At 39.3% G+C, this 23970-nt stretch overlaps 1 protein-coding gene across 3 annotated transcripts; it reads right to left on the bottom strand.

Moving 5' to 3' along the window:
- Positions 1 to 469: 469 nt before the first annotated feature.
- Positions 470 to 21904, bottom strand: prlra (prolactin receptor a). 3 transcript variants are annotated; one of them, XM_049603419.1, is made up of 10 exons: positions 21703 to 21904; positions 20548 to 20606; positions 14273 to 14363; positions 13914 to 14046; positions 8912 to 9081; positions 6436 to 6602; positions 6111 to 6252; positions 5536 to 5632; positions 2202 to 2271; positions 470 to 2087 (listed from the first exon to the last, which is right to left on the bottom strand). In XM_049603419.1, the coding sequence occupies exons 3-10, from the start codon at positions 14343 to 14345 to the stop codon at positions 1095 to 1097; spliced, it is 1845 nt and encodes a 614-aa protein (XP_049459376.1). In that variant the 5' UTR covers positions 14346 to 14363; positions 20548 to 20606; positions 21703 to 21904; the 3' UTR covers positions 470 to 1094. The 3 variants fall into 3 exon arrangements, with proteins under 3 accessions (XP_049459376.1, XP_049459375.1, XP_049459377.1); XM_049603418.1 differs by lacking the exon at positions 20548 to 20606; XM_049603420.1 differs by lacking the exons at positions 20548 to 20606; positions 21703 to 21904 and adding an exon at positions 20466 to 20526.
- Positions 21905 to 23970: the final 2066 nt, after the last annotated feature.

The following is a 23970-nucleotide window of genomic DNA, read 5'->3' as shown; positions in this document are numbered from 1 at the left end:
ATCGATTGGGAACCACAACACCTGTTGTTTTGTTTTTGGCAAAAATGCATGCATTTTGGAAGTACTGAGCATACGACTGGATAAATGAGACTTGGATTATACTACAGGAGCTGTATGAGAGTTTGTACTGTGTGTTTTGATATAGTTTTGCTGTTGTTGAACTTGGTCCTCAGTAAATCAATAAATCAAAGTTTTCCATGGAGGAATGTGAAAAAAAACAAAGAATTCAAATTCAAGGTAACATAGCGTGACCAACAGTCATATGGGCAAAGTATTCTGTTAATCCTGTATCAGCGGTAGGTGAATATGTATATTATTCACACATTTTCACCTTGAGAGTCTGTGTGTGTGTTATCATGGCAAAATGTCATCCTGGTGGCACCTATTGTGGGAGTAGCAGTAACCTTGCAAAATGCAGTCATGAAACTTTACAGATGTGTAGTTGAGATCAAAATGAAGGGCAAAGGTGATGATTTGAAAAGCAAAAATTGTATTTTCACAGTGTTTTACTCAAACCAGCAGGGGGAGCTGCAGCCCCCTCAGTACAGCCTGAATGACTTGAAGATGTTTTCCACAAGGAGCAGAGAGAAAATACACAGACAAGAACTGAAACAAAACAAAAACATTTTATGTTTGAGCTTCCTGCAAGTTTGATTTACACAAATAATTTACAGATACATTACATCAGTATGCATCAATATATTCCATCAAAGATATTAAAAAAGTTCAAGACATTAAAATGTGTGCCTGTACCAAGAACAAGATTTGTCTCAGACATATCATAATATACACATCATTATGACAGCATATACCACATAACTTATACAATCAATTATATTCTTCATAAAGTTTACTGCAAGATTATTATTCAGATCATTCAATCAAATTCTTTTGAAATCTCAAGAGCGTGTCACTGCAGTGTAATTAATGAAAAGAAGTCTCTTACATGAGAATAAGATGAGAAATAAATAACTGTGACAAGTAATTGTTGTCCTTGCAACAATTTTTTGAAGGAGTCACCCATTTTTGTCTCAGTTCTGGCCTGAAACAGGTCTTGCAATGTCCCAGACCTGCCAGTAGGGCTTGTGGGCCACCTAGCAAATGGCTGGAGTGCTCATGGTGGCAGTGTCAACATATCCATTCACTCCCAGGGCCGTTTCGTCCTGTACCTGCATGGCAGTGTGATTGCAGGCTGAAGGCTTCTGCATAGTGCTAACAGTTGATGATGTGTGGCAGTTCCCAGTCATTCCATTCACCTTTACCTTGCTGTAGTCCTCCCCCTGGTGCATCTGGGGGCAGCCTTCCATGCGGCCACAGCCTGACACAACGGGCTGGAGAAGCACCATATCCTCCTCGCTGACCCTCTGGACCTCAACGTACTCTGTGGCCCGGAGAGCTGGTGACTGCAGACCAGCAGGTGCCGGTTTGCAACCGATGCTGGAGATGTTGACATCGCTGTGGGCCTGGAGTTGCCGGTGAGCCTGCGTCTGAGGATGGAGCAGATGAGGCTGCTTGTCGCTCATGCAGAAGTCCCAGTAGCTCGGCCCGAGAGTCTCCTTGGTGCCATGGCCAGGCTGAGTGAGATAGGAGGATGTCGAGAGGGAATGCTGTTTAGCCATCTCAAGTGAGCTCTGTTGGTCCAGTGGGTTTGAGCTGTACTGGGGCAGCGGAGAAAACACAGAGGGCCAGGTCTTCACCCTCCCACTGGACATGTCAGGGCTAACCATGTCTCCATGAGCATAGGTCAGCGCTTCCTGCTCCCAGTCCTTCTGGCGCCACTGTGCCTCCGTTTGCATTCGACCGCTTTCCCGATCTGCTTGCCTCTCTTCTTCTTTTGTATCTTCACACTTCTCCATCAGCAGAGTGTGGCTGTCGCAGCTGCCTCGGCCAGAGTCGCTGTCACATGTGGAACTCTCAGATTTTAGGCAGCTATCCTGTAGATCCTTGCTTTCCTCCAGTATCAGCTCCTGCTCCTCTGGGACGTACACCTCCAAGTACTCCACCAGCAAGTCCTCATAGTTAGATGATGTGGTTGGAGGGAAATCAGACACCACCAGTGCACTGAAGACATTGTCAGATTTGCCATTCTACACACAAAGAGGAAAATTCAGTTACAGGGAAGTGGTGAAACAATGAATTACAAGTCTATTCAATGAGTTATTGTGTAAATCAAAACATTAATCCATATGGTGGTGCATTACTTTGAGAAGCTGCTTATCAAATCCTTTGATTTTAGGGCCAGGGACTGGAGGCAGAATGAAATGCTTCAGACTTCACACATGGGGAAAGACAGAGATTTATGTCAGGGCGTGTGAGCAACAGATGAAAATCAATAAATACAAGATGATCATAAAAATCAATACTTCACTTGTATGCAATAAAAGCCCAGAGTGGCAGCGATTATTAAAGCAATTTAATTTTATAATTGTATCACATTATCTCAAGATAGTGAACTGTTTTAAACTGTTTAATGTAGGTTTTCCATTATCTTGCAATCACGAAATGATAATTTAGTTTCCATTAATAACAAATAAATACAGATAACAATAACTGTAACAAATTACAATAACAGTGTGCGACATTCAGAGCAAAGCTATGATTTAGAGTCTGCACATGGTTCTCAACATGCAGGCAGTAAAAGTGCAAACGGTGTTCACAATGGCAACAGTGCTGACGGAGCTAACGGTGCTACAGTTGGGGGGGTGACTGGAGGGAAGGCGCTATGCTTTCACAGTGACACCGTTCAGCCACCGTTGGATAGTGTTATCAGAGGTAACTACCGTATGAGCACAGTGCACAGTGGCAGCGATTAGCTAGCCAGTGGACTACACATACAGTATCTCACATGCACCAACATGCACGCGCAGCCGGACCTTCTACCACAACAAAGAACAGAGAAGATCGGATTACAGCACACACACAGAGGGAGAGTGACTTCATTCTCTGTTCAGGATGCCATTACTTTGCTATATTTTGTCATGATCTTGGGTTTTTGTTTATATTCTGTTATCCTATGGACTTTGTTTTGGAGTTTTCTATTTGTGTTCCCTGTTTCATGTTATTCATTCATGTTTAATCTGCTTCCTGTTTTATTTTGTAGATTCTCTCCTCATGTGTCATGTCTGGTTGTACTTCCTGTCTTTGTGTATTTTCCCGCCTGTTTTCTGTCACACCTGTCTCCTTAGTCCCTTCCTGTTCCCAGAGTCTTCTCCTCACACCTGTTCTGTTTTAGTCTTATTTGCTCCACCCTAGTGTTCCTCTCCACACCCTTGTTGTTAGTCAATCTCCATTTCTTTCCTTTTGCTCATGCCCTCCTACTCCTACTCCAGAAGACTAATCACAAGGAGGAGACACAGCTCCTCCTTGTGATTAGTCTTCTGTGTATATACCTGTGTGTTTCCCTTTGTTCTTTAACAGTTCGTCTGTGTAGATCCTGTGTTCCTCCTGGGTGCATTCTGTGGTCGTTCCTGCATTCATCCCGGTGTTGTTCCGGTGCTCATCCCTATTCATCGCGTTTTTGTTCTGCTTTCGTTTGGATGTTGAGTTGCCTGCCTTTACTGGATGTTTTTGATCAGCTAAACTAAAACTTGCTTTTTTGTTAAAGACTCAAACTGCCTGTTGGTCTGCATTCGGGTCCTCCCTCTGAACTGCCACATGACATATTTTTACATAGCAAATAGTGGTTTGCTGCTTTCTAAATGCAATGGATGTTGCAAACAGCTCCTAAATATCTAATAATAATGTTACCATTATCTATACCTAACATGTTTCCATTGTTATGCGGATGATACTCAGTTGTATTTATCAATGAAGCCAGAAGAAAGCAATCAATTAACTAAACTCCATAATTGCCTTAAAGACATAAAAACTTGGATGAGCACCAATTTCCTGATGTTAAATTCAGACAAAACTGAAGTTATTGTTCTTGGCCCCAAACAACTCAGAGACTCTTTATCTGATGACATAGTTTCTCTAGATGGCATTGCTCTGGCCCCTGCCACTACCGTAAGAAACCTCGGAGTAATATTTGATCAAGATTTGTCTTTTAATTCTCATTTAAAGCAAACCTCACGGACTGCATTTTTCATCTGCGTAATATTGCGAAAATTAGGCCTATCCTGACCCGAAAAGATGCAGAAAAATTGGTCCACGCTTTTGTTACCTCAAGGCTGGATTACTGTAACTCTCTATTATCAGGTAGCTCTAGTAAGTCCTTAAAAACTCTCCAGCTAATTCAGAATGCAGCAGCACGTGTACTAACAGGAACTAAGAAACGCGATCATATCTCTCCTGTTTTAGCTTCTCTGCACTGGCTCTCTGTAAAATCCAGAATTGAATTTAAAATCCTACTGTTAACTTATAAAGCTCTAAATGGTCAAGCTCCGTCATATCTTAGAGAGCTCATAGTGCCATATTATCCCACCAGAACACTGCGCTCTGAGAACGCAGGGTTACTCGTGGTCACTAAAGTCTCCAAAAGTAGATCAGGAGCCAGAGCCTTTAGCTATCAGGCTCCTCTCCTGTGGAATCATCTTCCTGTTACGGTCCGGGAGGCAGACACCGTCTCCACATTTAAGACTAGACTTAAGACTTTCCTCTTTGATAAAGCTTATAGTTAGGGCTGGCTCAGGCTTGCCCTGTACCAGCCCCTAGTTAGGCTGACTTAGGCCTAGTCTGCGGAGGACCCCTATAATACACCGGGCCCCTCCTCTCGTTCTCTCTCTCTCTCTCTCTCTCTCCATTCTATTACTGCATCTTGCTAACTTCGGCCATTCTGGATGTCACTAACTCGGCTTCTTCTCCGGGCCTTTGTGCTCACTGTCTCTCAGATTAACTCATATCACAGCGGTGCCTGGACAGCGTGGCGTGTGTGTGTGGTTGTGCTGCTGCCGTGGTCCTGCCAGATGCCTCCTGCTGCTGCTGCCATCATTAGTCATTAGTCATACTTCTTCTGTTATTATACACATATGATTATTGTCACACATGTATACTGCCAGGTATTAATACATACTTTCAACATATTGTACCGCAGTAACCAGAACCATAACTATAATATTATTACTTTCATTAATGTTGTTGTAAGCTACTGTCATTACCTGCATCTCTCTCTCTCTCTCTCTCTCTCTCTCTCTCTCTCTCTCTCTCTCTCTCTCTCTGTGTCATATGGATTACTGTTAATTTATTATGCTGATCTGTTCTGTACGACATCTATTGCACGTCTGTCCGTCCTGGAAGAGGGATCCCTCCTCAGTTGCTCTTCCTGAGGTTTCTACCGTTTTTTTTTCCCGTCAAAGGGGTTTTTTTGGGGAGTTTTTCCTTATCTGCTGTGAGGGTCTTAAGGACAGAGGGATGTCGTATGCTGTAAAGCCCTGTGAGGCAAATTGTGATTTGTGATATTGGGCTTTATAAATAAAATTGATTGATTGATTGATTGATGTTGCATGCAACATGTAACGTGTTAATATTACAATAACACAATAAAAGTCAACATTTGTTGAAGCAAATAGCTCAAGGAATTCATGACTGTTGTTTTACCTGCGGCTGTTCATGTGTAGCAACCATGTGAGGATGAGGAAGATGAAGGCACAAAAGACCGTTATGAGGATCCACACTGACTTCTCCCGATGAAAATCTGTAAGACACAACATAACAATGTTAGTGCTTCAACACAACATCCAACCTTGTACTGTCTTATTATTAGGATCATTTTATCCCTTTAACATTAGCAAAAGGGATAATTCACTGTTTGGGAAACATGCGTGTTTTCTTTCTTGGTAACACATCAGATCATCTGTCCGTTCAATATGGGACTGAAGTCAGAATAAAGTTAGCTTAGCTCAGCATGAAGACTGGAAACAGGGGGAGCAGCTGATTTTTTATCTTTGGATAGAGTGATGCTGGCTGTTTCACACTGTTTCCAGTCTTAATGCTAAGCTAATCTAACCACCTCCTTGCTTCAGCTTTACTTTACATTTATGTGAGTGTTATCAACCATCTCATCTAACTCTCAGCAAGGAAAGTGCATAAGCATAATAAATGTAACCTATTATATCTTCTTAAATAAAGTCCATGTTCTATACGTAATGTGTAGTGTACTGAAGATGTCTTACAGTCAGGAACTTTGATGTAGGAAGTTGAACTCCATTCACTCCAAAAGCCATGATCAGGCTTACAGCGCACCTGAACAAGGTATTTACCACCTGACCGCAGGCTGAAGATGTTAAATATCTTCTGCTGGCCTGCTAGGTGCATCTGGAAGTACAACACAAACAATGGACACAACATGTAGATTATAAATGTTGTGTAGTAAAGTTAAAATTCAACTAAAGGAAATTAATCAGAATCATCCCCAGAGGAAAGGACAAGTTCACAAACATGAGGCTTGAGCATTTTAACCACTGGTCCACTCCTTTGGATGGGAAACCAGTTACATACCTCCCAGTCATTTTCCCCCTCCAACTTGACGCGGAGCTCGTAGATGAGCGTGATCCAACCAGAGCGGGTGTCAGCCTTATGTGGCGGTTCCCATGACACCCGCAGAAAGGGCCAGCCCTTATCCTCCATTACAGTCACCGTTACCTTCTCTGGAGGATTAGGCTTGACTAAAGAGGGAGAGAGAAATTGTTAATGAGTGTGTGTATTTTGTGTGTGTGTGTGACTGAGAGGGAGGAAGATAAAAATAATTAAAGCGGATAATAATGTCCATAACACAGTGACACAAAAACTGTGGCTTAACTGTGACTGCGTAAGGAGTTCCAAATCGACAGGAGTGTGTCCATGTCTCTCTTCCTCTGTGCAACAGTAAACCATTGCACACCTCCAGCAAATGAACTCTGTCATGACAGGAGTGACTTTCCCTAATGGCTGAACCATGCGAGTGGTGACATGGTTGAGAGAAATGCTAATATTTGGATTTGAAGTTATCTTCTTGGAGACATACTTGACAATATGTTAAAACAAGAAAGCTTAGGGCTGATAACCAAATCAGGTCAGTCCAACTACTAGAGAGGAAGAGGTAGATAAGCTGCCTCAAGGGCAAGGAGGATACTTTAAGACTTCCTTTTGGATATTTCATGAACAAAACAATATGCTTTTGTCTTTAGCATCATGACAGGATGCAACTAATTAATTACCTCATACAATATTTATATATATTACAATATATGAAGCATCTGGCCAGTATTTATATTTTATCAGATGTCAGATAAAAGAAGGACTGGAATTATGCTACATGTTCCTTGTCATCAACAAATTCCATGAAAACACTAAAACCAGCAGTGTGTTAGTTCATCTCTCTGTACTTTCCAACTCCCCTGCCCTGTCTGTGGCTGTCATCCCCAACCCAGTTAGCTTCTACTTTTAAAATGGGTCACAAAGATATTTTTTAATTTAAAAAAGGGGCTAAGTAATTTCCTAACAAAGCAGGCCAGTGTAGATTTTAAAAAATGTTACTCAAGAGGAGAAAATAGTGCAGTTGTCAGGGACTATTTTCAGCCATGGATTATTACGTATTTGGTGCTCTGTTGAGTATTTCCGGCAGCAGGACAGTGTATGTGGGATTGACTCAAAATAAACTGCAGTGACCGTGTTCATGATAATGAAGCAACTTGCCGGTGCAACAGCATGGCACATTTTTGTGTTTTTAATAGTTTCGGAACAACAGAAGAGCTCTGTTGCACAGAGGAGTATGCTTTATTAGGCTTGGGATAGCTATATTTCTTAGTACAACCACTCCATTTTATGCTGTTTTTTTATGGGATTTGTAGGCAGTAAGGAAAATATAAAATATCAACAGATTTATCCTTTAAAGGTGCAATGTGTAAGCTAAGGCTAGATTTTTGGTTTAGAACGTTCAAAAACTGAACTAATACTATCAACAGAATGTCTCTGACGTTCTGTTAAAGACACCTATGTATTGTATTGCAGAGATATCTACTGAAATGAGCATGCTGACCAGCTAGCCCCAACCCATCCTGTCTTATAATACCACTTGCAGAAGAAGTAGAAGTGGAGCTGCACTAAGGACTTGTCATCATGGATGTATAAGGAGACCTGGATACAGCACTGGAGATGTCTCTTTCGCCATGTAAATCAATGGGAAAAAGTCTTGTCTAGCATCATGTGACAGATGTAGTTCCACTATTTGGCCACTACGAAAATTGCTGTCAAAGCCCAGCACACTTCCTTGGGGCCTGGTTGTCAATCCCTTTGAAGAAAAAGCATAGTAAACACAAAGATGGCTGAAGCTCCTGACAAGCGACCTTTAACACCACCAAAGAAATTAAGTGATATCAAAATAATTAAAACGAGTAAACATTGGTGTGGCTTTCTGCAACTGGAGTCGGCTTTTGGTATACACCGTAAAGAGATGATGAGGTTTGATGTTGATGTTTTTTTTAGAATGGTAAATTACATCTAACGTTGGCTATTTGGCAAAATGTATCTTTATGGCAACTGATGACATCACAAACCATATCGAAAAACACTGCAAATGGCACCGAAAAATAGTTTTGATGTGGCTGTTTACTTGATACTATTGTCATGCTAAAACTGAGATAAGCAAGCATGCCCCTTATTTGTTCAGAGCATGTGGCCTGGCATTACACATTGCACCTTTAATTCACTCAGTTTCTCTTACATTTCGGTTTATCATAATCAACCATTATTCAGCAGGCTAATGAAATGATTTTTTAATTTCACTGCTTTAAAATGGCGACCTTCTGTGCACAGTTACAATTGGAGGAAGGGTGAGTGCACTTAGAGAGCATTAGCCCCATTGTAACCCATTGTGCTGTTGAGCAGCTGTGTGAGCGTGCATTAAAATACACTTTTTTAACCCTCATGAGGAAACTGTGCCTCGAATATCACGAGAACAAATACAAAAAAAGAAAAGTAGCACATGTTCCCTCACCAATGTACACCACATCTACATCCACAGGGTCGGAGAAGGTGCTGCCCAGTGCGTTGGTGGCCACCACAGTGATGTTGTAGTTGACCCAGATGGATGTGTCGTTCTTGTTGAAGAAGCAGGAATTCTCTCCGGCTGCGTGGTAGTCGGGACACTCGTACAATGTGTCAGAGCTGCGAGAGAGGCAGGGGAGCAGCATGTCATCGCATGTGCGTGTTTGTACTGTACTGCACTGTTACATTTATAAAAAGCAGCACGCATTCTTCATGCTACAGTTACTTAAATTGCATGAGACACAGTGGGTGATTGCGAGATAAATGGGGAGAGATGTTTTGCTGAATTGCAAACAGGAGTGGAAGAAAACGTCCTTAGCCAGAATAAAACATCAAAATAGCTGTATAATTTTTTTTTCTACATCCTACACTCTCAGTTATCTGCACTTATTTTATGCTGTTCTATCACGCCTGCACCTCTTGTATCGTTGGGTTTGCATCATCTATTCCAGGCCACTCTCGACTGTCATTCCTACCACAGGTTCGCCTCATCTTTAGGATGTTTTCTTTTCAAGAGGACAATGAAAATAACTCAGCTGACATGTTATGTGTGCACTTGGCCAACATGACACACACTTAGGCTTAAATCTTAGTCGACCTGAGTCCTTTGATGAACACAGCTGGAAGTGTTAATGTTTAGGAAGCAGAGGGAACGTGTCATTGTTGCTGTAGCAGGGACTAGTGTTGACTGTTGAGAGGACCTGTTAAGTTGAGGGTAGATCTCAGAAAGATGGCGTGAGCATCTGCATGCATTACGCTCACCCAGCGGTGAAGTAAAAGGAAGCAGCTGGTGGCTACTCTGAGGATGGTGCATTGTATATTTTAATTACAGTGAATTTGTTGTCACATTCCTCTAGTGGGGGTAAAATTGAACTGAGTGCAGAATGGAAGGCATCACACAGTGGGAGATGTACAAGGACAAATATGCTAAGCTAAGCTAACAAACTGCTGGCTATAACTTCATATTCAACAAAGAGACATGACATGGTATCAACGTTCTCATCTCACTCTTAGCAAGAGAGCTAATAGGCATATTTCCAAAATGTTGAACTACTCCTTTAATACATGCATTATATCTTTAATAAAGTATATGTTATTACAGTTACAGTATAAGTGTATCATTCGCAAACTGTCAAACACTGCCTTCGACATTATCCAGAATACTAACCCTATCCTCTTTGTCTCACACACTTCATATGATAAGTATTTTATCTGCTCTGCAACCCTCACCTTCATTCTCCTCAATGTGCACCTCCACTCCCATCAGTGTCCTTGTCCTTGTGCAACTTTGCTAATTGACTAAAAGAAGCTTTGTGGTTGAACACAGATGTTCCATGCCCCTCCTCTCCCTCTTTGCATCCATGTCTGTTCATTATCAAGCTTGCACAATTCCAAAATCCATCGGCGTGATCACAACCAGCGCTACATAACTCTCTGCAATCTTTATCCTCTTACACCCGTCTGGTGCCCTCAATGCTATGAACTTTCAGGAGGGCCACTCCCTGGTAACTGTGCCAACCTTGAGGATGTAAAGACGTCCAATAGTGTTTGATGCAGTTGCTGGGGTGTTTCTAAAGGGACAGTTCACCCTAGAATCAAAAATACGTATTTTTTCTCTCACCTGTAGTGGCATTTATCAGTCTAGATAGTTTTCATTTCAGTTGCCGAGATGTCTGCCTTCTCTCAAATACGATAGAACTAGATGGCACTCAGTGCTCAAAGTTCCAAAAAACCTACACTTGAAAGACAGCAATGTGTCTTTCCAGAAATCATGACCCGGTTACTTAAGATTAGAGCAGCAGTTTCATGTAGGAACTATTAACCAATTTAAGGAGCTGATTGAGCATCTTTCATGGGATACTGTTTTGGACTTTGATGACCCACAGAAGACATATACTGTATTCATGAATGAAGTAACTAAATCCTGAGAAGAAGAAGAGAAATTCTAAGTCTCACGCTAAACCAACAAAGCCATGGGTAACCACAGGAATTATCAAGTCCCTTAGAAATAAACATAAACTATACAAAAAATATCTCTCCAATCCTATTCCATTTCATTGTAAGCAATTTACACAATACAGAATCAAATTAAATCATATTATTAGGGGGGCAAAGAAACACTACTTCAGTACCGAACTCTCCAAGTGTAAAAATAATATGAGGGCACTCTGGTGTATCATTAATAAAATTCTCAACAAAAGAAAAACACAAAAATCCTTTCCCAATGAATTTAAAGTCAATGCATCACTAGTAAAGGATCCTACAACTATAGCCCACAACTTTAATCAGTTACTTACTTACTGATTTACTGATTTACTGAAGTTGGACCAGCATTGGCCTCTAAAATTCCTGCGGTCAATGAAAGCCCACTCCAATTTATAACATCACCACCTACTGGTGGACTTCATCTAAGTCCTGTTAACTGCAGTGAAGTCTCTAAGATATTAGGTTCTTTGAATAATTCTGCTTCAGGTTATGACAATATCAGTGCAGAGCTACTTAAAGTGGTTTCTGATGCCATTGCCAAACCACTGACACATATATTTAACTTGTCCATTTCTAAAGGAATTGTGCCACAGGAATTAAAAATGGTCAAAATCATTCCCATATACAAAGCTGAAGATCCTGCAATATTTACTAACTACAGACCAATTTCCATTTTACCCTCTATTTCAAAGGTTCTTGAAAAGCTAGCCTATAACAGATTACTGAGCTATCTTGACAAGAATGAAATACTATACAAACATCAGTATGGTTTTAGGAAATCCCACTCTACCTACATGGCTATTACCCATCTTACTAATGAATTACACAGAGCCAATGATAACAAAGACTACACCACTGGAATTTTTTTTAGATTTGTCAAAAGCATTTGACACCATAGATCACCTTATTTTGCTACAAAAACTGAAATATTTGGGACTGGATGAGCAGGCATTGTTGTGGTTTACCAGTTACTTAGAGCACCGAAAACAATTTGTTGCTTTTAAAGGAGTGAACTCACCCCCTCTTACTATAAAATGTGGTGTTCCCCAGGGATCAATCCTCGGGCCATTGTTATTTCTTATTTATATCAGTGATTTGTCCAATGTATCAGATCAGCTATCCAAAATTTTATTTGCTGACAATACTAGTTTGTTTTATTCCCATAGAAATCCTATTGTAATTATGAAAGTTGTCAATGAAGAGTTAGACAAAATCTCCAAATGGTTCAAAATCAATAAACTGTCACTAAACATTAAGAAAACAAATTTTATTCTGTTTAGTTAGAATTACAAGAAGCTCACCGACAATATAACAGTGTTTATTGATAATGTTTCAATAGCTAATGTTGAATCAACTCGTTTTCTTGGTGTACTAATTGATAAAAACCTATCCTGGAAGCCTCACATTTCATTTATTTCATCTAAAATTGCAAAAAATATTGGAATAATTGGAAAAATTCATTATCTTTTAAACACAAAAGTTTCCCTCAACCTTTATTATTCTATGATTTATCCCTTTATTAGTTACTGCAACACTGCCTGGGCCAGTACTCACCAGACAAAACTGCAACCAATTCTTAGGTTACAAAAACGAGCTATGAGAATTATTGCCCTTTCAGCTCCAAGAAGTCATTCACTACCTTTGTTTCGTAAATTTGGCTTCCTCAGTATTTATCAGATTAATAAGCTCCAAATTACTCAATTTGTATATGGTTCTTTAAATAAAACACTTCCTACTTTCTTTTACAATTTCTTTTCCCCAAACAATCAATTTCACAATCATTTAACCCGAAAAGCATCCCAGCTCCGACCTCCTCAATCTCGAACTATTTCATCCCAATTTAAGATCTCTCACAGAGGTTCCATGTTATGGGATTCTCTTGTTAAACTTTCTTATGAATCATTTAAAAAATCTGTGAAACATTTCTTGCTATATCAATAACAACGACCTGATCTCTGTATCTGTGTATACGTGTGTGTGTGAGTGTGTGTGAGGGTGTGGGTGTGAGTGTGATATCATACCTTTATGCACATGACAATGTCTAATTTAATGTTTATTTAGGGAAGTCCTCTTGTCAAGCCCCTTGAGGGTTTTTTGGACCTCCTTGTATGTTCCCCATTGTTCCTTTTTTTTTTTCCTAAAAAGAAGTTCTTATCACCGACTGTAAATTGTTTTAATGGTAATTGTATTACTGATTGTCAATTTTTTTATGGTAAATGTAATGTTGACTTTTTTTTAATATGTGCTAAATAAACAAACAAAACAAACTTTCTTTCTATCAAACTGCATCCGCTAACTGTATCACAAAGCAGAAGGAAGCGTGCATCTACTCATGGAGGAGAGGCTCGTGCTTGTGACAGTGCAAGACATTAATGGCGCCCTCTTTGGCTGAGATGTAACGTTGGCTACCTCAGTGGTGCTAGGTGAGCAAGCAGCAGATGCAAGCCTTCCTCAGCGTGGTGATCCGGTCGGCAGGTGTAGACAGAAAATAGTTCCTATATGAAACTGTTCACAACAAGGTCTGTGGATTTTCCTGAGTAAGCAGATCATGATTTCTGGAAAGAGACATTGCTGTTGAGTTTTTCAAATGTATGTTTGTGGCGCTTTGAGCACCACAAGCTGAGTGCCATCTTGTTTCCATTATATTGGAGGAGGCAGACATCTCTATAGGTGATATTTCCAACAGTTGGCAACTCACACCAACACACTCTAGATTGATAAATAGCACTACAGGTAAGAGGAAATTATGTATTTTTGATCTTAGGGTAAGATGTCCCTTTAAGCTCTGTTATTCTTCTATGTTGCTGTGACGTCCTCATTAAACATGCCCCTGCATCCATTAGACCTCTCTCTTTATAATGAACAATCCATTGTGTCCCTTTTTTGTCTGTCACTATGAGCACCAATCAGAATTAAACAACATGAAGTGACTGTGTCACTGCATTAAACTGGAAGCTGAAGCTCACTTTTCTTTGCGGTAGTACAGGGCATGGGTGGTGGGCAGTCCCCCATCAGAGCCTGGCTCCCACCAGCAGGTGAAGGTCTCTTTCTCTGGAGAACGACATCTGGTCAGTGTGGGTTTCCCTGGCGGGCTGTGACCTAAAGACAGACAGGGAAAGGAGGAAACACAAGCAAATACTGGATTACTTACCAAACAGTGTGCATTATGTGACAAAAGCAGAGGGTGACATTTGATAATTGTGTATGATGCATATAATATACCACAAAAATACCAACAAATAATATTGCGTATTAATTTTGCCGCTCTGGCTCCTGTTTCCTGTGTCAACTCATACTTAGGAAGATACTGTGTTCAAACACTTACGTTTTCCCTTTGCATGCTCTGTGAAGAGCAGCAGCAACAACAGCAGGATCACTTCCCAGACTTTCTTCATCATGGCACCACAAAGCGTTGGCTGTTGGATGGAGAAAACAAAATAAACAAAGAAAGGTGAGAATGGGGGAACTTTCTGATCCTTACTGCTGGCGAATCACACGCTTTACAGTGTTTGATGATGTCCACCCCAACAGCAGAACCGCACATCTTGTACTGAGTCACAACATGCTTGCATGACTAAAGTCATATGCGCATTCCTGCGAGACTGCAATTTATTTATACTCAGAAAACATTTCAGCAGTGATACAGAACAAGATTAAAATGCGATTTGTTTGAGAACTTGAGAACAGAACACCCATGCCTTACACAGACACCATAATCATTAACACAATATCTCACTACAGAACACTAAATGTGATGAACTGAAAGAAAATCTCCCGCAGCGAATGTATGCGGTTTCACTAAGGATTAAAAACCATCTCTGTTTCTGTCCACCTCTACCAGCTGGCACATGCAGCGTAAGCGATTGCATAACCTGAGTTAAGGCTTTTGCCTCAACAACAGAGACACACACACACAGTGGGAGGCTGGTTTGCCCAACTCCCATTTGCTTGACTTGAAAATCTGCGATTCCCTAGCCATGTGCAGATGTTTGAGTTATTACTGAACCCACTGGGAGGGCAGCGAGGGCAGCGAGGGGGGAGGGCAGATGATATAGAGGGTAAAGAGATGGGAGGGCTGATGTTGCATCAGTGAAAGCAAAATGCACATCATCCCCCACGCTCTCTCACATGCTCTCTCCCTTTCTTTTGATCACTGATGACGAATTGTTGCTGTCAGTTGAGGATCTGACATATTAAACAGAGGGATCTCTGGACTTGTGCTACACCACTGATGCCAGGGAAAAAGCTTAAGTGTAAGCATGCATATTGACATTCTCACATCACACAGTGCCTCCAAAATCCAGTCTGTCAGATATGAAACTCAGAGACATCACATTCACATATGACACTGATCACCCTCTCAATCAACACTTCACATCACTACCATCTGTTCGGAGATATAGGACTCTAAAATGGAGAAGAATCTCCATCTGGGACAAATAACAAATCTGATCTAATCTCAGAGTGGTCAAAAACTCTCATAAAATATAGTTAAGTCTGAATAAATCTTTTGCCAAAAACAAACATGGGTACCAGGAAATGAAACATAGATAATGCATTTACAAACAGAAACCTCAGAAACCTGAATTAAACCTAGTAGAGGTAGCTTTTCCCTTAAAAAAACACTTAAAGCTTGAAGGGAAATGCTTTCATTTGTGTCTAAATTGTTGTTTTGATTCAGAGACTAAAAGATTAATTCTTTTAAACTGGAAGGAACATAAACCGCCCTGTTCTCCAGGGATCTGTGGCTTGAGAAATATCTGGATTTACTGAACAAGCAACGGTCAACCTGCCTGTTTAAAGACTTTGATAAAGACATGAAAAGCCACTGGGACACTATCTGTACATTCCTTAAATATAGTCCTTGTATTTAAGGATGTATGTTGCTGGTTCTGGAGACTTTTGTATCCAAAAATCCTGCAGGCCTGACATACAGTAGTATGGCACTAGGGGTTCTTCTTCTTCACTGGTTCTTTATTTTTTCCATGCACGCTTTGTTTACAACAGTAACAGTGAGCTATAAGTGGTATTTCGAAAAAATGTCGACACAACACCTTCCAGAGATTCAACGTGCAAAGACTACTTACTGACTTACAGGCTGCCTTTGAATTTCTTAACACTATGCAACATGATTAAAAAAACAAAAACACATTGTTTTGAGGAAGTCACACTTAGACTTTCAGTGAGTGACTGCTACAAACTCTTCTTTATGGTGCCTTAATTTCAATAACGTCACCATGATCTGATAATTGGCATTAACGTCAAGGCAGTGGATTAGCCTCCTGCTGCATATAGCCTTCTTACGTAACCAGTTGCCCAAACTGAATAAGCTGCTAAGCTGGGAAAGTGCTGGCCAACAGTGAGAAGCACTTCCCTTACAGATATAATGGTGTGGACTTAGCATGCAGTTTTACCTCAGAGGCCCCTTATCTTATTTGTCAGTTATACTGTGAATCACTCCAAGGTAGGGTAGGGTATCTTATCGATATATTGTTATCTTGATATGAGATTACATGTGGTCTTTTGGATATCATAATATTTTAAGTGTTGTTGTTTTTTTCCTGGTTTTAAAGGCTGCATTAGAGTAAAGTGATGAAATTCTCTGAACTTACCAGACTGTTCCAGCTGTTATTTCTCCTTTACCCACTTAGTCATTATATCCACATTACTGATTATTATTTATCAAAAATCTTATGTGTAAATATTTTGAAAACATCAAAAGTCAACCCTACAGTATGGTCACATCAATATCAAGCTATCTGGTCAAAAATATCGTTATATTTGATTTTCTCCATATCACCCAGCCCTACTGCACATTTATGGTGATTATAGGAAATAAACAGACTTTTAAGTACTTGGTTACTGACCCACTGCTCCATAGTTGTACATAGGCTCACCATGGTGACCATTATGTAACACAGCAACATTTAAGGTAATTGTGCAAAATGTCTTAAAACTGAGCAAAAGCTCTACTGCAAATACTGCACCCAGAAGTGTAGCTGCATGTTCTCTAAATTCCCTACAATGAAATTAGTTGGGTCACTGTGAGGCTAACACCTAAGTCCAGACTAACAAAAATGAATTCATTTTAAAAGGTAAGGAGAGGATGTATCAAATGACGAGGTAAATTGAGGAACATATGTGAGCAATGAAGCAGGATGATCCCCCTTAGGGCATGGTTATATGACAGCCCACCTTTGCTCAGGTGCTTAATAAGGAATATTTCTTTCTCATGCACAAAATAACCCCAATGATTTACGTATTTCAGTACCATATTGACTTAACTTTTTACAAATAAAATGTGCTAATTGGACTATTATTTAAGAAAATAACTGGTCCTCAGAGCATAAGTGCTCCACTGTAGCCACTGTCATACATAAAGGCCTCAGTATACAGACAAGGACACAGTGACACTCTGTTCTGATTTCAGGAACTATGACTCCACAGGAGATCAGCAGTTTTAAAATGACAAAAGTGTGACTCATCATTGTCACTCTTCAAGCAGCACTTGTTCATCTGTCCTCTTATCAGAAAGTACAGATTGCTGGCCATGAATTGAAGGAATATGCAAAACAGACACCAGGAATGACGTACACTGCTTTCCTATCAAAAGGTTGACCTGTACTCTTGCTCAGACTGCGGCAGACTAAACATTTCCCAGTACTGTACAGAACTGGTTTAATCATTTCTTCTTGTAAGTAGCATTTAAGGACAGAGAGTAACACAAAACAAAAAGCTGGACTTGAAGTTGTTGAGTAAATTTCAAGGCAATGAAACTGCTCCCAGAGTGATAAACACTTGATTGTAATGACCCCATTATCACCCTCAGGACAAGGAGTATTAAGGACATTAGATGCCTGCTTAACACAAATTGATATGTTTAGGTACAGCTTTCTAACAATCGTAATTCCCCATGTTTTGCTTTCTAAAATACAATTTTACCTCATAGCCATGGTCAAGGACATCATTCAGTGTAAAGGCAGGGGTCAAAACATGCAAAGACTATGCCCAAAGTAGAACGAAGTGACACATTCTGCATACAAAAACACACACACGAGCACATATACAGTGCACAAGAATGGTGGTGCTTATTTACACACAAACAGCCATCTGCACGTGTATGCATTCATGAATAAACAGCCCTCCAGTCCAGAGTACATTCATGACAAGAATAAAGTTGTCAGGATCATCTTTCAATCTCAACTTCATACAGTAAACCAAAAAAAAAAGAAAAGAGAAATCCTGTTCAGCTACAGTGAGTGCAGCATTCTTTACTTCATTGTTTTAAATGTGTAGACTGTGAAACTACTTTTTTGAAGCACTTACGCAGTAGAAAAAAATGCCTCAAGGACAGCAGACAACACACCCTTCCCTACCTGCAGCAATAGTGATCCCACTGATAATCAGCTGTATTTAAATTAAGAAATAGGTTAGTAAGATAAGGGGAATAACAAGGATATGAGTATTTATAGAATGCTGCTACACTGCAACACATTAGCCTGGTGCAAGTTTGTTAAGGGGTAATAATTTAACGCTTACTGATCCGATTTCTCTTGACACTGCTGAGGTTTGAGGGATATATTTAACGTAGATGGCTCTGCCAGGATATAACTGCAGCTGCAGGCATGTGCTTTTCTGATGGTGGGCGTAATGACATCCCAACTCACCTCCCTCTCTGGTTTGCCCTTTGTCAAATGGAAACATTTAGAAAGAGACAAAGTGTGTGTGTGTGTGTGTGTGTGTGTGTGTGTGTGTGTGTGTGTGTGCACGTGAGAGGAAAGAATAAATACTTAATTTGTCATTTAACTGTCAACAGCAACAGCACCAACCACTACATTATGAATGTAGGGCTTTCTATGGGGTGCCATTTGTAAAGTGTCTCACGCTGAAAATAACATCAACATTTTGCCACATTTAGCTTCAAACAATGTTTAAAAAAGTGTTGTGAATTTTTTAACGTCACATTTTACCACATTTACAGCAATATTTGTTAACTTAGAAATATATTAAATAGTTAAATCTAAATTTTAAATGTGGCACCTAAATGTTAATTGTTTAATCTAAATATTAAATCTAAATCTAAATCTAAATCTAAATCTAAATGCTAAATCTAAATCTAAATGTTAAATCTAAATGCTAAATCTAAATCTAAATATTAAATCTAAATCTAAATGTTAAATGTTCTGGGTGAAACTAAATATTTAGCTAATATGCAAATTCACACTGCCGGTCACCGGAAGTACCAAAATAAAAGCTCAAGATGGTCAGACTGTTTACAGAATCAAATAACAAATTCGAATAACTTATCAGGGGAAATGAACACTTGAACATACACTGACCGGCAGTGTGAATTTGCATATTAGCTAAATATTTAGTTTCATCCAGAACATTTAGATTTAACATTTAACATTTAGATTTAGATTCAATATTTAGATTTAGATTTAGCATTTAGATTTAACGTTTAGATTTAGATTTAATATTTAGATTTAGATTTAGCATTTAGATTTAACGTTTAGATTTAGATTTAATATTTAGATTTAGCATTTAGGTGCCACATTTAATATTTAGATTTAACTATTTAATATATTTCTAAGTTAACAAATATTGCTGTAAATGTGGTAAAAGGTGATGTTAAAAAATGCACAACACTTTTTTAAACATTGTTTGAAGCTAAATGTGGCAAAATGTTGATGTTATTTTCAGCGTGAAACACTTTACAAATGGCACCCCATAGTTTTCTTGCAGATTCTATTCCAGTACATCTTATGTTATATTACATGAGCCTATGTTGTAGACCTGCAAAAATAAATAAATAAATAAGTTGCCAACTATTAAATTAACCGCCATCTAATTTAATAATCAATAAATCGGTTTGAGTAAATTTTTTTTAAAGAAAAAGAAGTCCATATTTTCTGATTCCAGCTTCTTAAATGTGAATATTTTCTGGTTTCTTATCTCCTCTATGACAGAAAAATGGAATTATCTTTAGGGTGTGGACAAAACAAGACATTTGAGGATGCCATTTTGGGCTGTGGGAAACACTGAGACATTCTTGCACCATTTTCTGACATTTTAAAGACTAACTAACAACTAACTGATTAATGAAGAAGGTAATCAACAGATTAATCAAGAATGAAAATAAGTGTTAGTTGCAGTCCTACTTTGTTGTGTGTTTTCAGTGTGTGCAACAAAAGGCCAAAGCCAGCTCTACCCGCATGATCTGGAGAGCTGATCAAACTCATATGCACCCTTTAAACGTGAATAATTCATCATTAGTAACAAGTAAGCCTTTCAAAATGAAGACAAGAGCAATTTACTGCTTTAAAACAATCCTATAAATACTTCCTGCTTCAGTCATGCGGTGTGTCCCTATAATTACAGCTACATTTAGCATGCAGCACTGAAGCCCCGGAGCAGGAGCAACAGTGGAAAGAGTCAGTAAGCTGCAGGCACCTCAAATTGTAATCCAGTATTGAGTTAATCAGCTTGGTGCTATAATGGCCAGTGGCCTCTTTCACCTCTTCCTAACCAGAAGAGGTCCAGATCATGAAATCCCATTACACTGCTGACACCATGACCCCAACGTCATCCTTTTCCTACCCCAAAGGAAAAAACCGATGCCAATCAGTCAGCTGTCATCCAGGGGGACAAGTCTTTATCTGGGGGAACACAACAAAGAGTAGTACGTGTAAACTCCTCCGGAGTTAAGTTGTGAGATGAGACTAATCGTGACATGTATTGGAATTTACTTCTAGATTAATTTCATGTGTTGTCAGTGCAACTGAAGAAGTCATGATATGAAAGTTTAGCATAAATTTAATGTGGCTGTTGGCAAAATCACTTGACCTGAAAACCCTCTGTCACTCTCAAAGATTTCCATCCAAGAACCAGTGGAAGAAGAAGTATTTATATCTCTGACTTAAGTTAAAGTAGCAATACAGTGTAAAAATACTCTGATACAAGTAAAAGTACTGCATTCAAACTCTTACTTAAGTAAAAGAACAAATGTTTTAGCATCAATTTTTGTGCTAAAAGTACCAAAATAAAAGTACTCAATATGCAGAATGGCCCATTTCATAATAATATATTACTGATGCAGCACTTTTCATAAGTACATAATAATACATCATAATTTACTAGTTTATTTATATTTGGTAATAATAATAATCTGTATCTGCAAAGTTATTAAAGCTTTAAAATCAATGTAGAGGAGATAAGAAGTACAATAATTGTCTCTAAAATGTAGAGGAGTAGAAGTATAAAGTAGCATGATATAGAAATACTTAAGTAAAGTATTAAGTAAAGTCCGAATTGTACTTAAGTTCAGTACTTGAGTAAATGTATTTAGTTACATTTCACCAATGCCAAGAACTAACCATTATTTTTCAATACTATTATAATTTACAATTTAACATTACTGCTTGGGCCTTTAGCCATAAACATCAACAATAACACTTATCTTTTTGAACCATGTCTGTTTATCCAACCATGAATCAGTTTGCTACCTGCACCCTTAAAGCACCCTCATCATCACGTCACATTCAAACTGGGATATAAATGCATCAAAGTGCTGTTGTAAAAGCTTTATGGTACATTTATGACCCTGATAGGAGACTATGTGATGGATGGATGCTGCCCATCACAGAGTGCAGTAAACTCTCGGTGACCCCAGCCTCCCTGTCCTGTACGCCTCCTGTGCTCACTCCTGCTCCTGATCATACAGTATCTGCTGTTAAGTGCATTTTAATATCTTACCAGCAGTTGAGAGAAGTTTTCAGTCTGTCCCTCGGTGACTCCTCCGTGGTGACTCCTCTGCCCGCTCCCAAGAGAGCGGACTTACCGACTTGTGTAACTGCTTTACCGGGATGACAGCAGACAAGGACACACGCATTACCGGCAGCTCAGCCGTCCCGCCAGCGAGGAGATCGCAGCATCCACTGTGTGAGTCTGTGTTATCCTGAGGAGGGAGGGACACATGAGCTCAGCCATGGCTGTAAACCCCGCCCAGTGGTGTGGGTGCTGGGTGCTGCGGAATGGGCAATAACATGGGAGAGAAAGACTAACCTGGTGAGTTTGAGATCCCTCAAAAGTTCCTCAAAGGGGTAATAATATATTGAAGAGAATTTGAGCCATTTTTTATATCACATTTTGTCATGCAGATTGACTTGTCTTATGTCTGCCCAGTTTGTTTTATATCATATTACTTTTCAGTATCTCTGCTTGTTTGCAAAGCTATAGGTTTCATTTCAACTTAGGATAGGGGTGTTTGGGGGGCCACCGCCAGAAATTCATAGCATCAAACAATTTCCTCCATTCTGGTGAATTTTTATGCACCAATTTGTGCATTTTCTGCATCAGTCTATGGTGTAAATGTCTATAATTTTGTCACAATAAAATTCATCTGCTACTTTTGTGTTTTTATTGGTGGAGGCAAATGCACATGTTGTAAATATTGATATTTAACTATTGTGTCTCCCCTGAAATCTACACCTATGTCTGTTTTTGTGTGTGTTACAGTAAGGGACTGTGTTACACACTCTTGTGGTTGAGGTAAATCTTAAGGAACAGAATGACAGTCACTGTGCCAAAAACAAGAGAGAAAACTACCTCTACTCCACCGAAGCCTACTTACATAAATATAAACACATGATCTCACTATGGATACGATATGATACGATACATATCACGATACATGGCGTTACGATTCAATATACTGTAATGTATTGTGATACTGTGAGCAAGGCAATATATTGAATTATTTTTTATACTGTTTTATTCATCAGCATTATTTTTTACATTTAGGAACAAATTAAAAGAAAAAGATAAAGGGAAAGCAGTACATAGGAGAAAAAAGACAAATACAAATATGAGGTCATGGGATGTTTACAAAGACATAACAAATGTTCCTAATTTAAAGCAAGGTTGTATATATGGTACATATGATAATCATGTGATGTCTGTCTCATTGGCTAAATAAACACCATTTTCTCCACCGTTTTTCTCCAAATTCTTTCTAAAATGGTATGGAATATGTCATTTGTTCCAGAAGATGTAGGCGTTTAACAGTCCTAATAAAGAGGCTAGCAGTGGGACAGTTTTTCTGGGGCCAGTTCTTTGTAATGGCCTTTTTGCTTGCTGCCAGCAGGATCTTTAATAGATAAATATCATCTTTACGTAGTCCATCAGGGATGTGTGCAAGAATAAGGGATGTGAATGTTGTACTAATACTAAAACCCAAAGTTTTTGTAATGACTGTTGCTACTTCCTTCCAGAAAGTCTGGATAGAAGGACAAGTCCAGAAAACACGGGCATGATCCACCATGATTTCTCCACATCCCCTCCAGCAGCATAGCTGGGTGCCAGTTTGTTTAGACTTATGTTTGGGCGTGATGAAAAAAAGCCAATCAGATTTTTCCAGCAGAAGTCCCTCCAAGCGTGGGAGTTAGTAGAGGTCGACTGTGTTTCCCAGGCATTCAACCACATGTTCTCAGTGTATTGTAATCTTTTTTAAATCAAATGTTAGTAGAACTGTCATGGTATAGAGAACACACCACTGTATGTATGAAATCCGAGTATAAAAGTTATTTTTTGTATGCACTCAGAACAGTGGGATTTTCATGAATATTTATCACAGTCTTTGTAACATACTAGCGCTGTGTTGTTATGTTGGAGTGGAGGAGTCAAATGGCTGAAGATAGATTACAACACTGCTATCCAACAGTCAGGGGTTTATATTAACCACTGCCACAAATCTTTGCATACAAAATATTCATTAAAAATTGACACAGTGTTTTTTAGAATCAATACAGCATCACAAAGCATAATATCTATTATACTGTTAGGGATGTAGCCTATAACAACCAAAATAGACTTAAAACTGTTGCCATGCATACACATGTACACTACGCCCTTGCAATAAGTCTATTTATTTTGTGTGCATATATACCCTGTGGGATCCTGCTTTGAAGTCACGTCTCATCGGGACAACACATGCTGCTGCCTTAGTGACTTTTACTCACTCTC

This window comes from Epinephelus fuscoguttatus, linkage group LG18 (assembly GCF_011397635.1).
Source record: "Epinephelus fuscoguttatus linkage group LG18, E.fuscoguttatus.final_Chr_v1".
Classification (NCBI taxonomy): Eukaryota; Metazoa; Chordata; class Actinopteri; order Perciformes; family Serranidae; genus Epinephelus; species Epinephelus fuscoguttatus.
Note: the sequence above shows the minus strand (reverse complement) of the source record. Positions and strands in the feature narration are given on the sequence as shown.

Coding starts and splice junctions, on each gene's coding strand:
- prlra (XM_049603419.1), bottom strand. CDS start 14,345: ATGATGAAGAAAGTCTGGGAAGTGATCCTGCTGTTGTTGCTGCTGCTC. Junction 9,082..13,913: donor CTGTACTACCGCAAAGAAAA/GTGAGCTTCAGC, acceptor CCTCTCTCGCAG/CTCTGACACATTGTACGAGT. Junction 2,272..5,535: donor CTACACATGAACAGCCGCAG/GTAAAACAACAG, acceptor CCATGTGTGAAG/TCTGAAGCATTTCATTCTGC.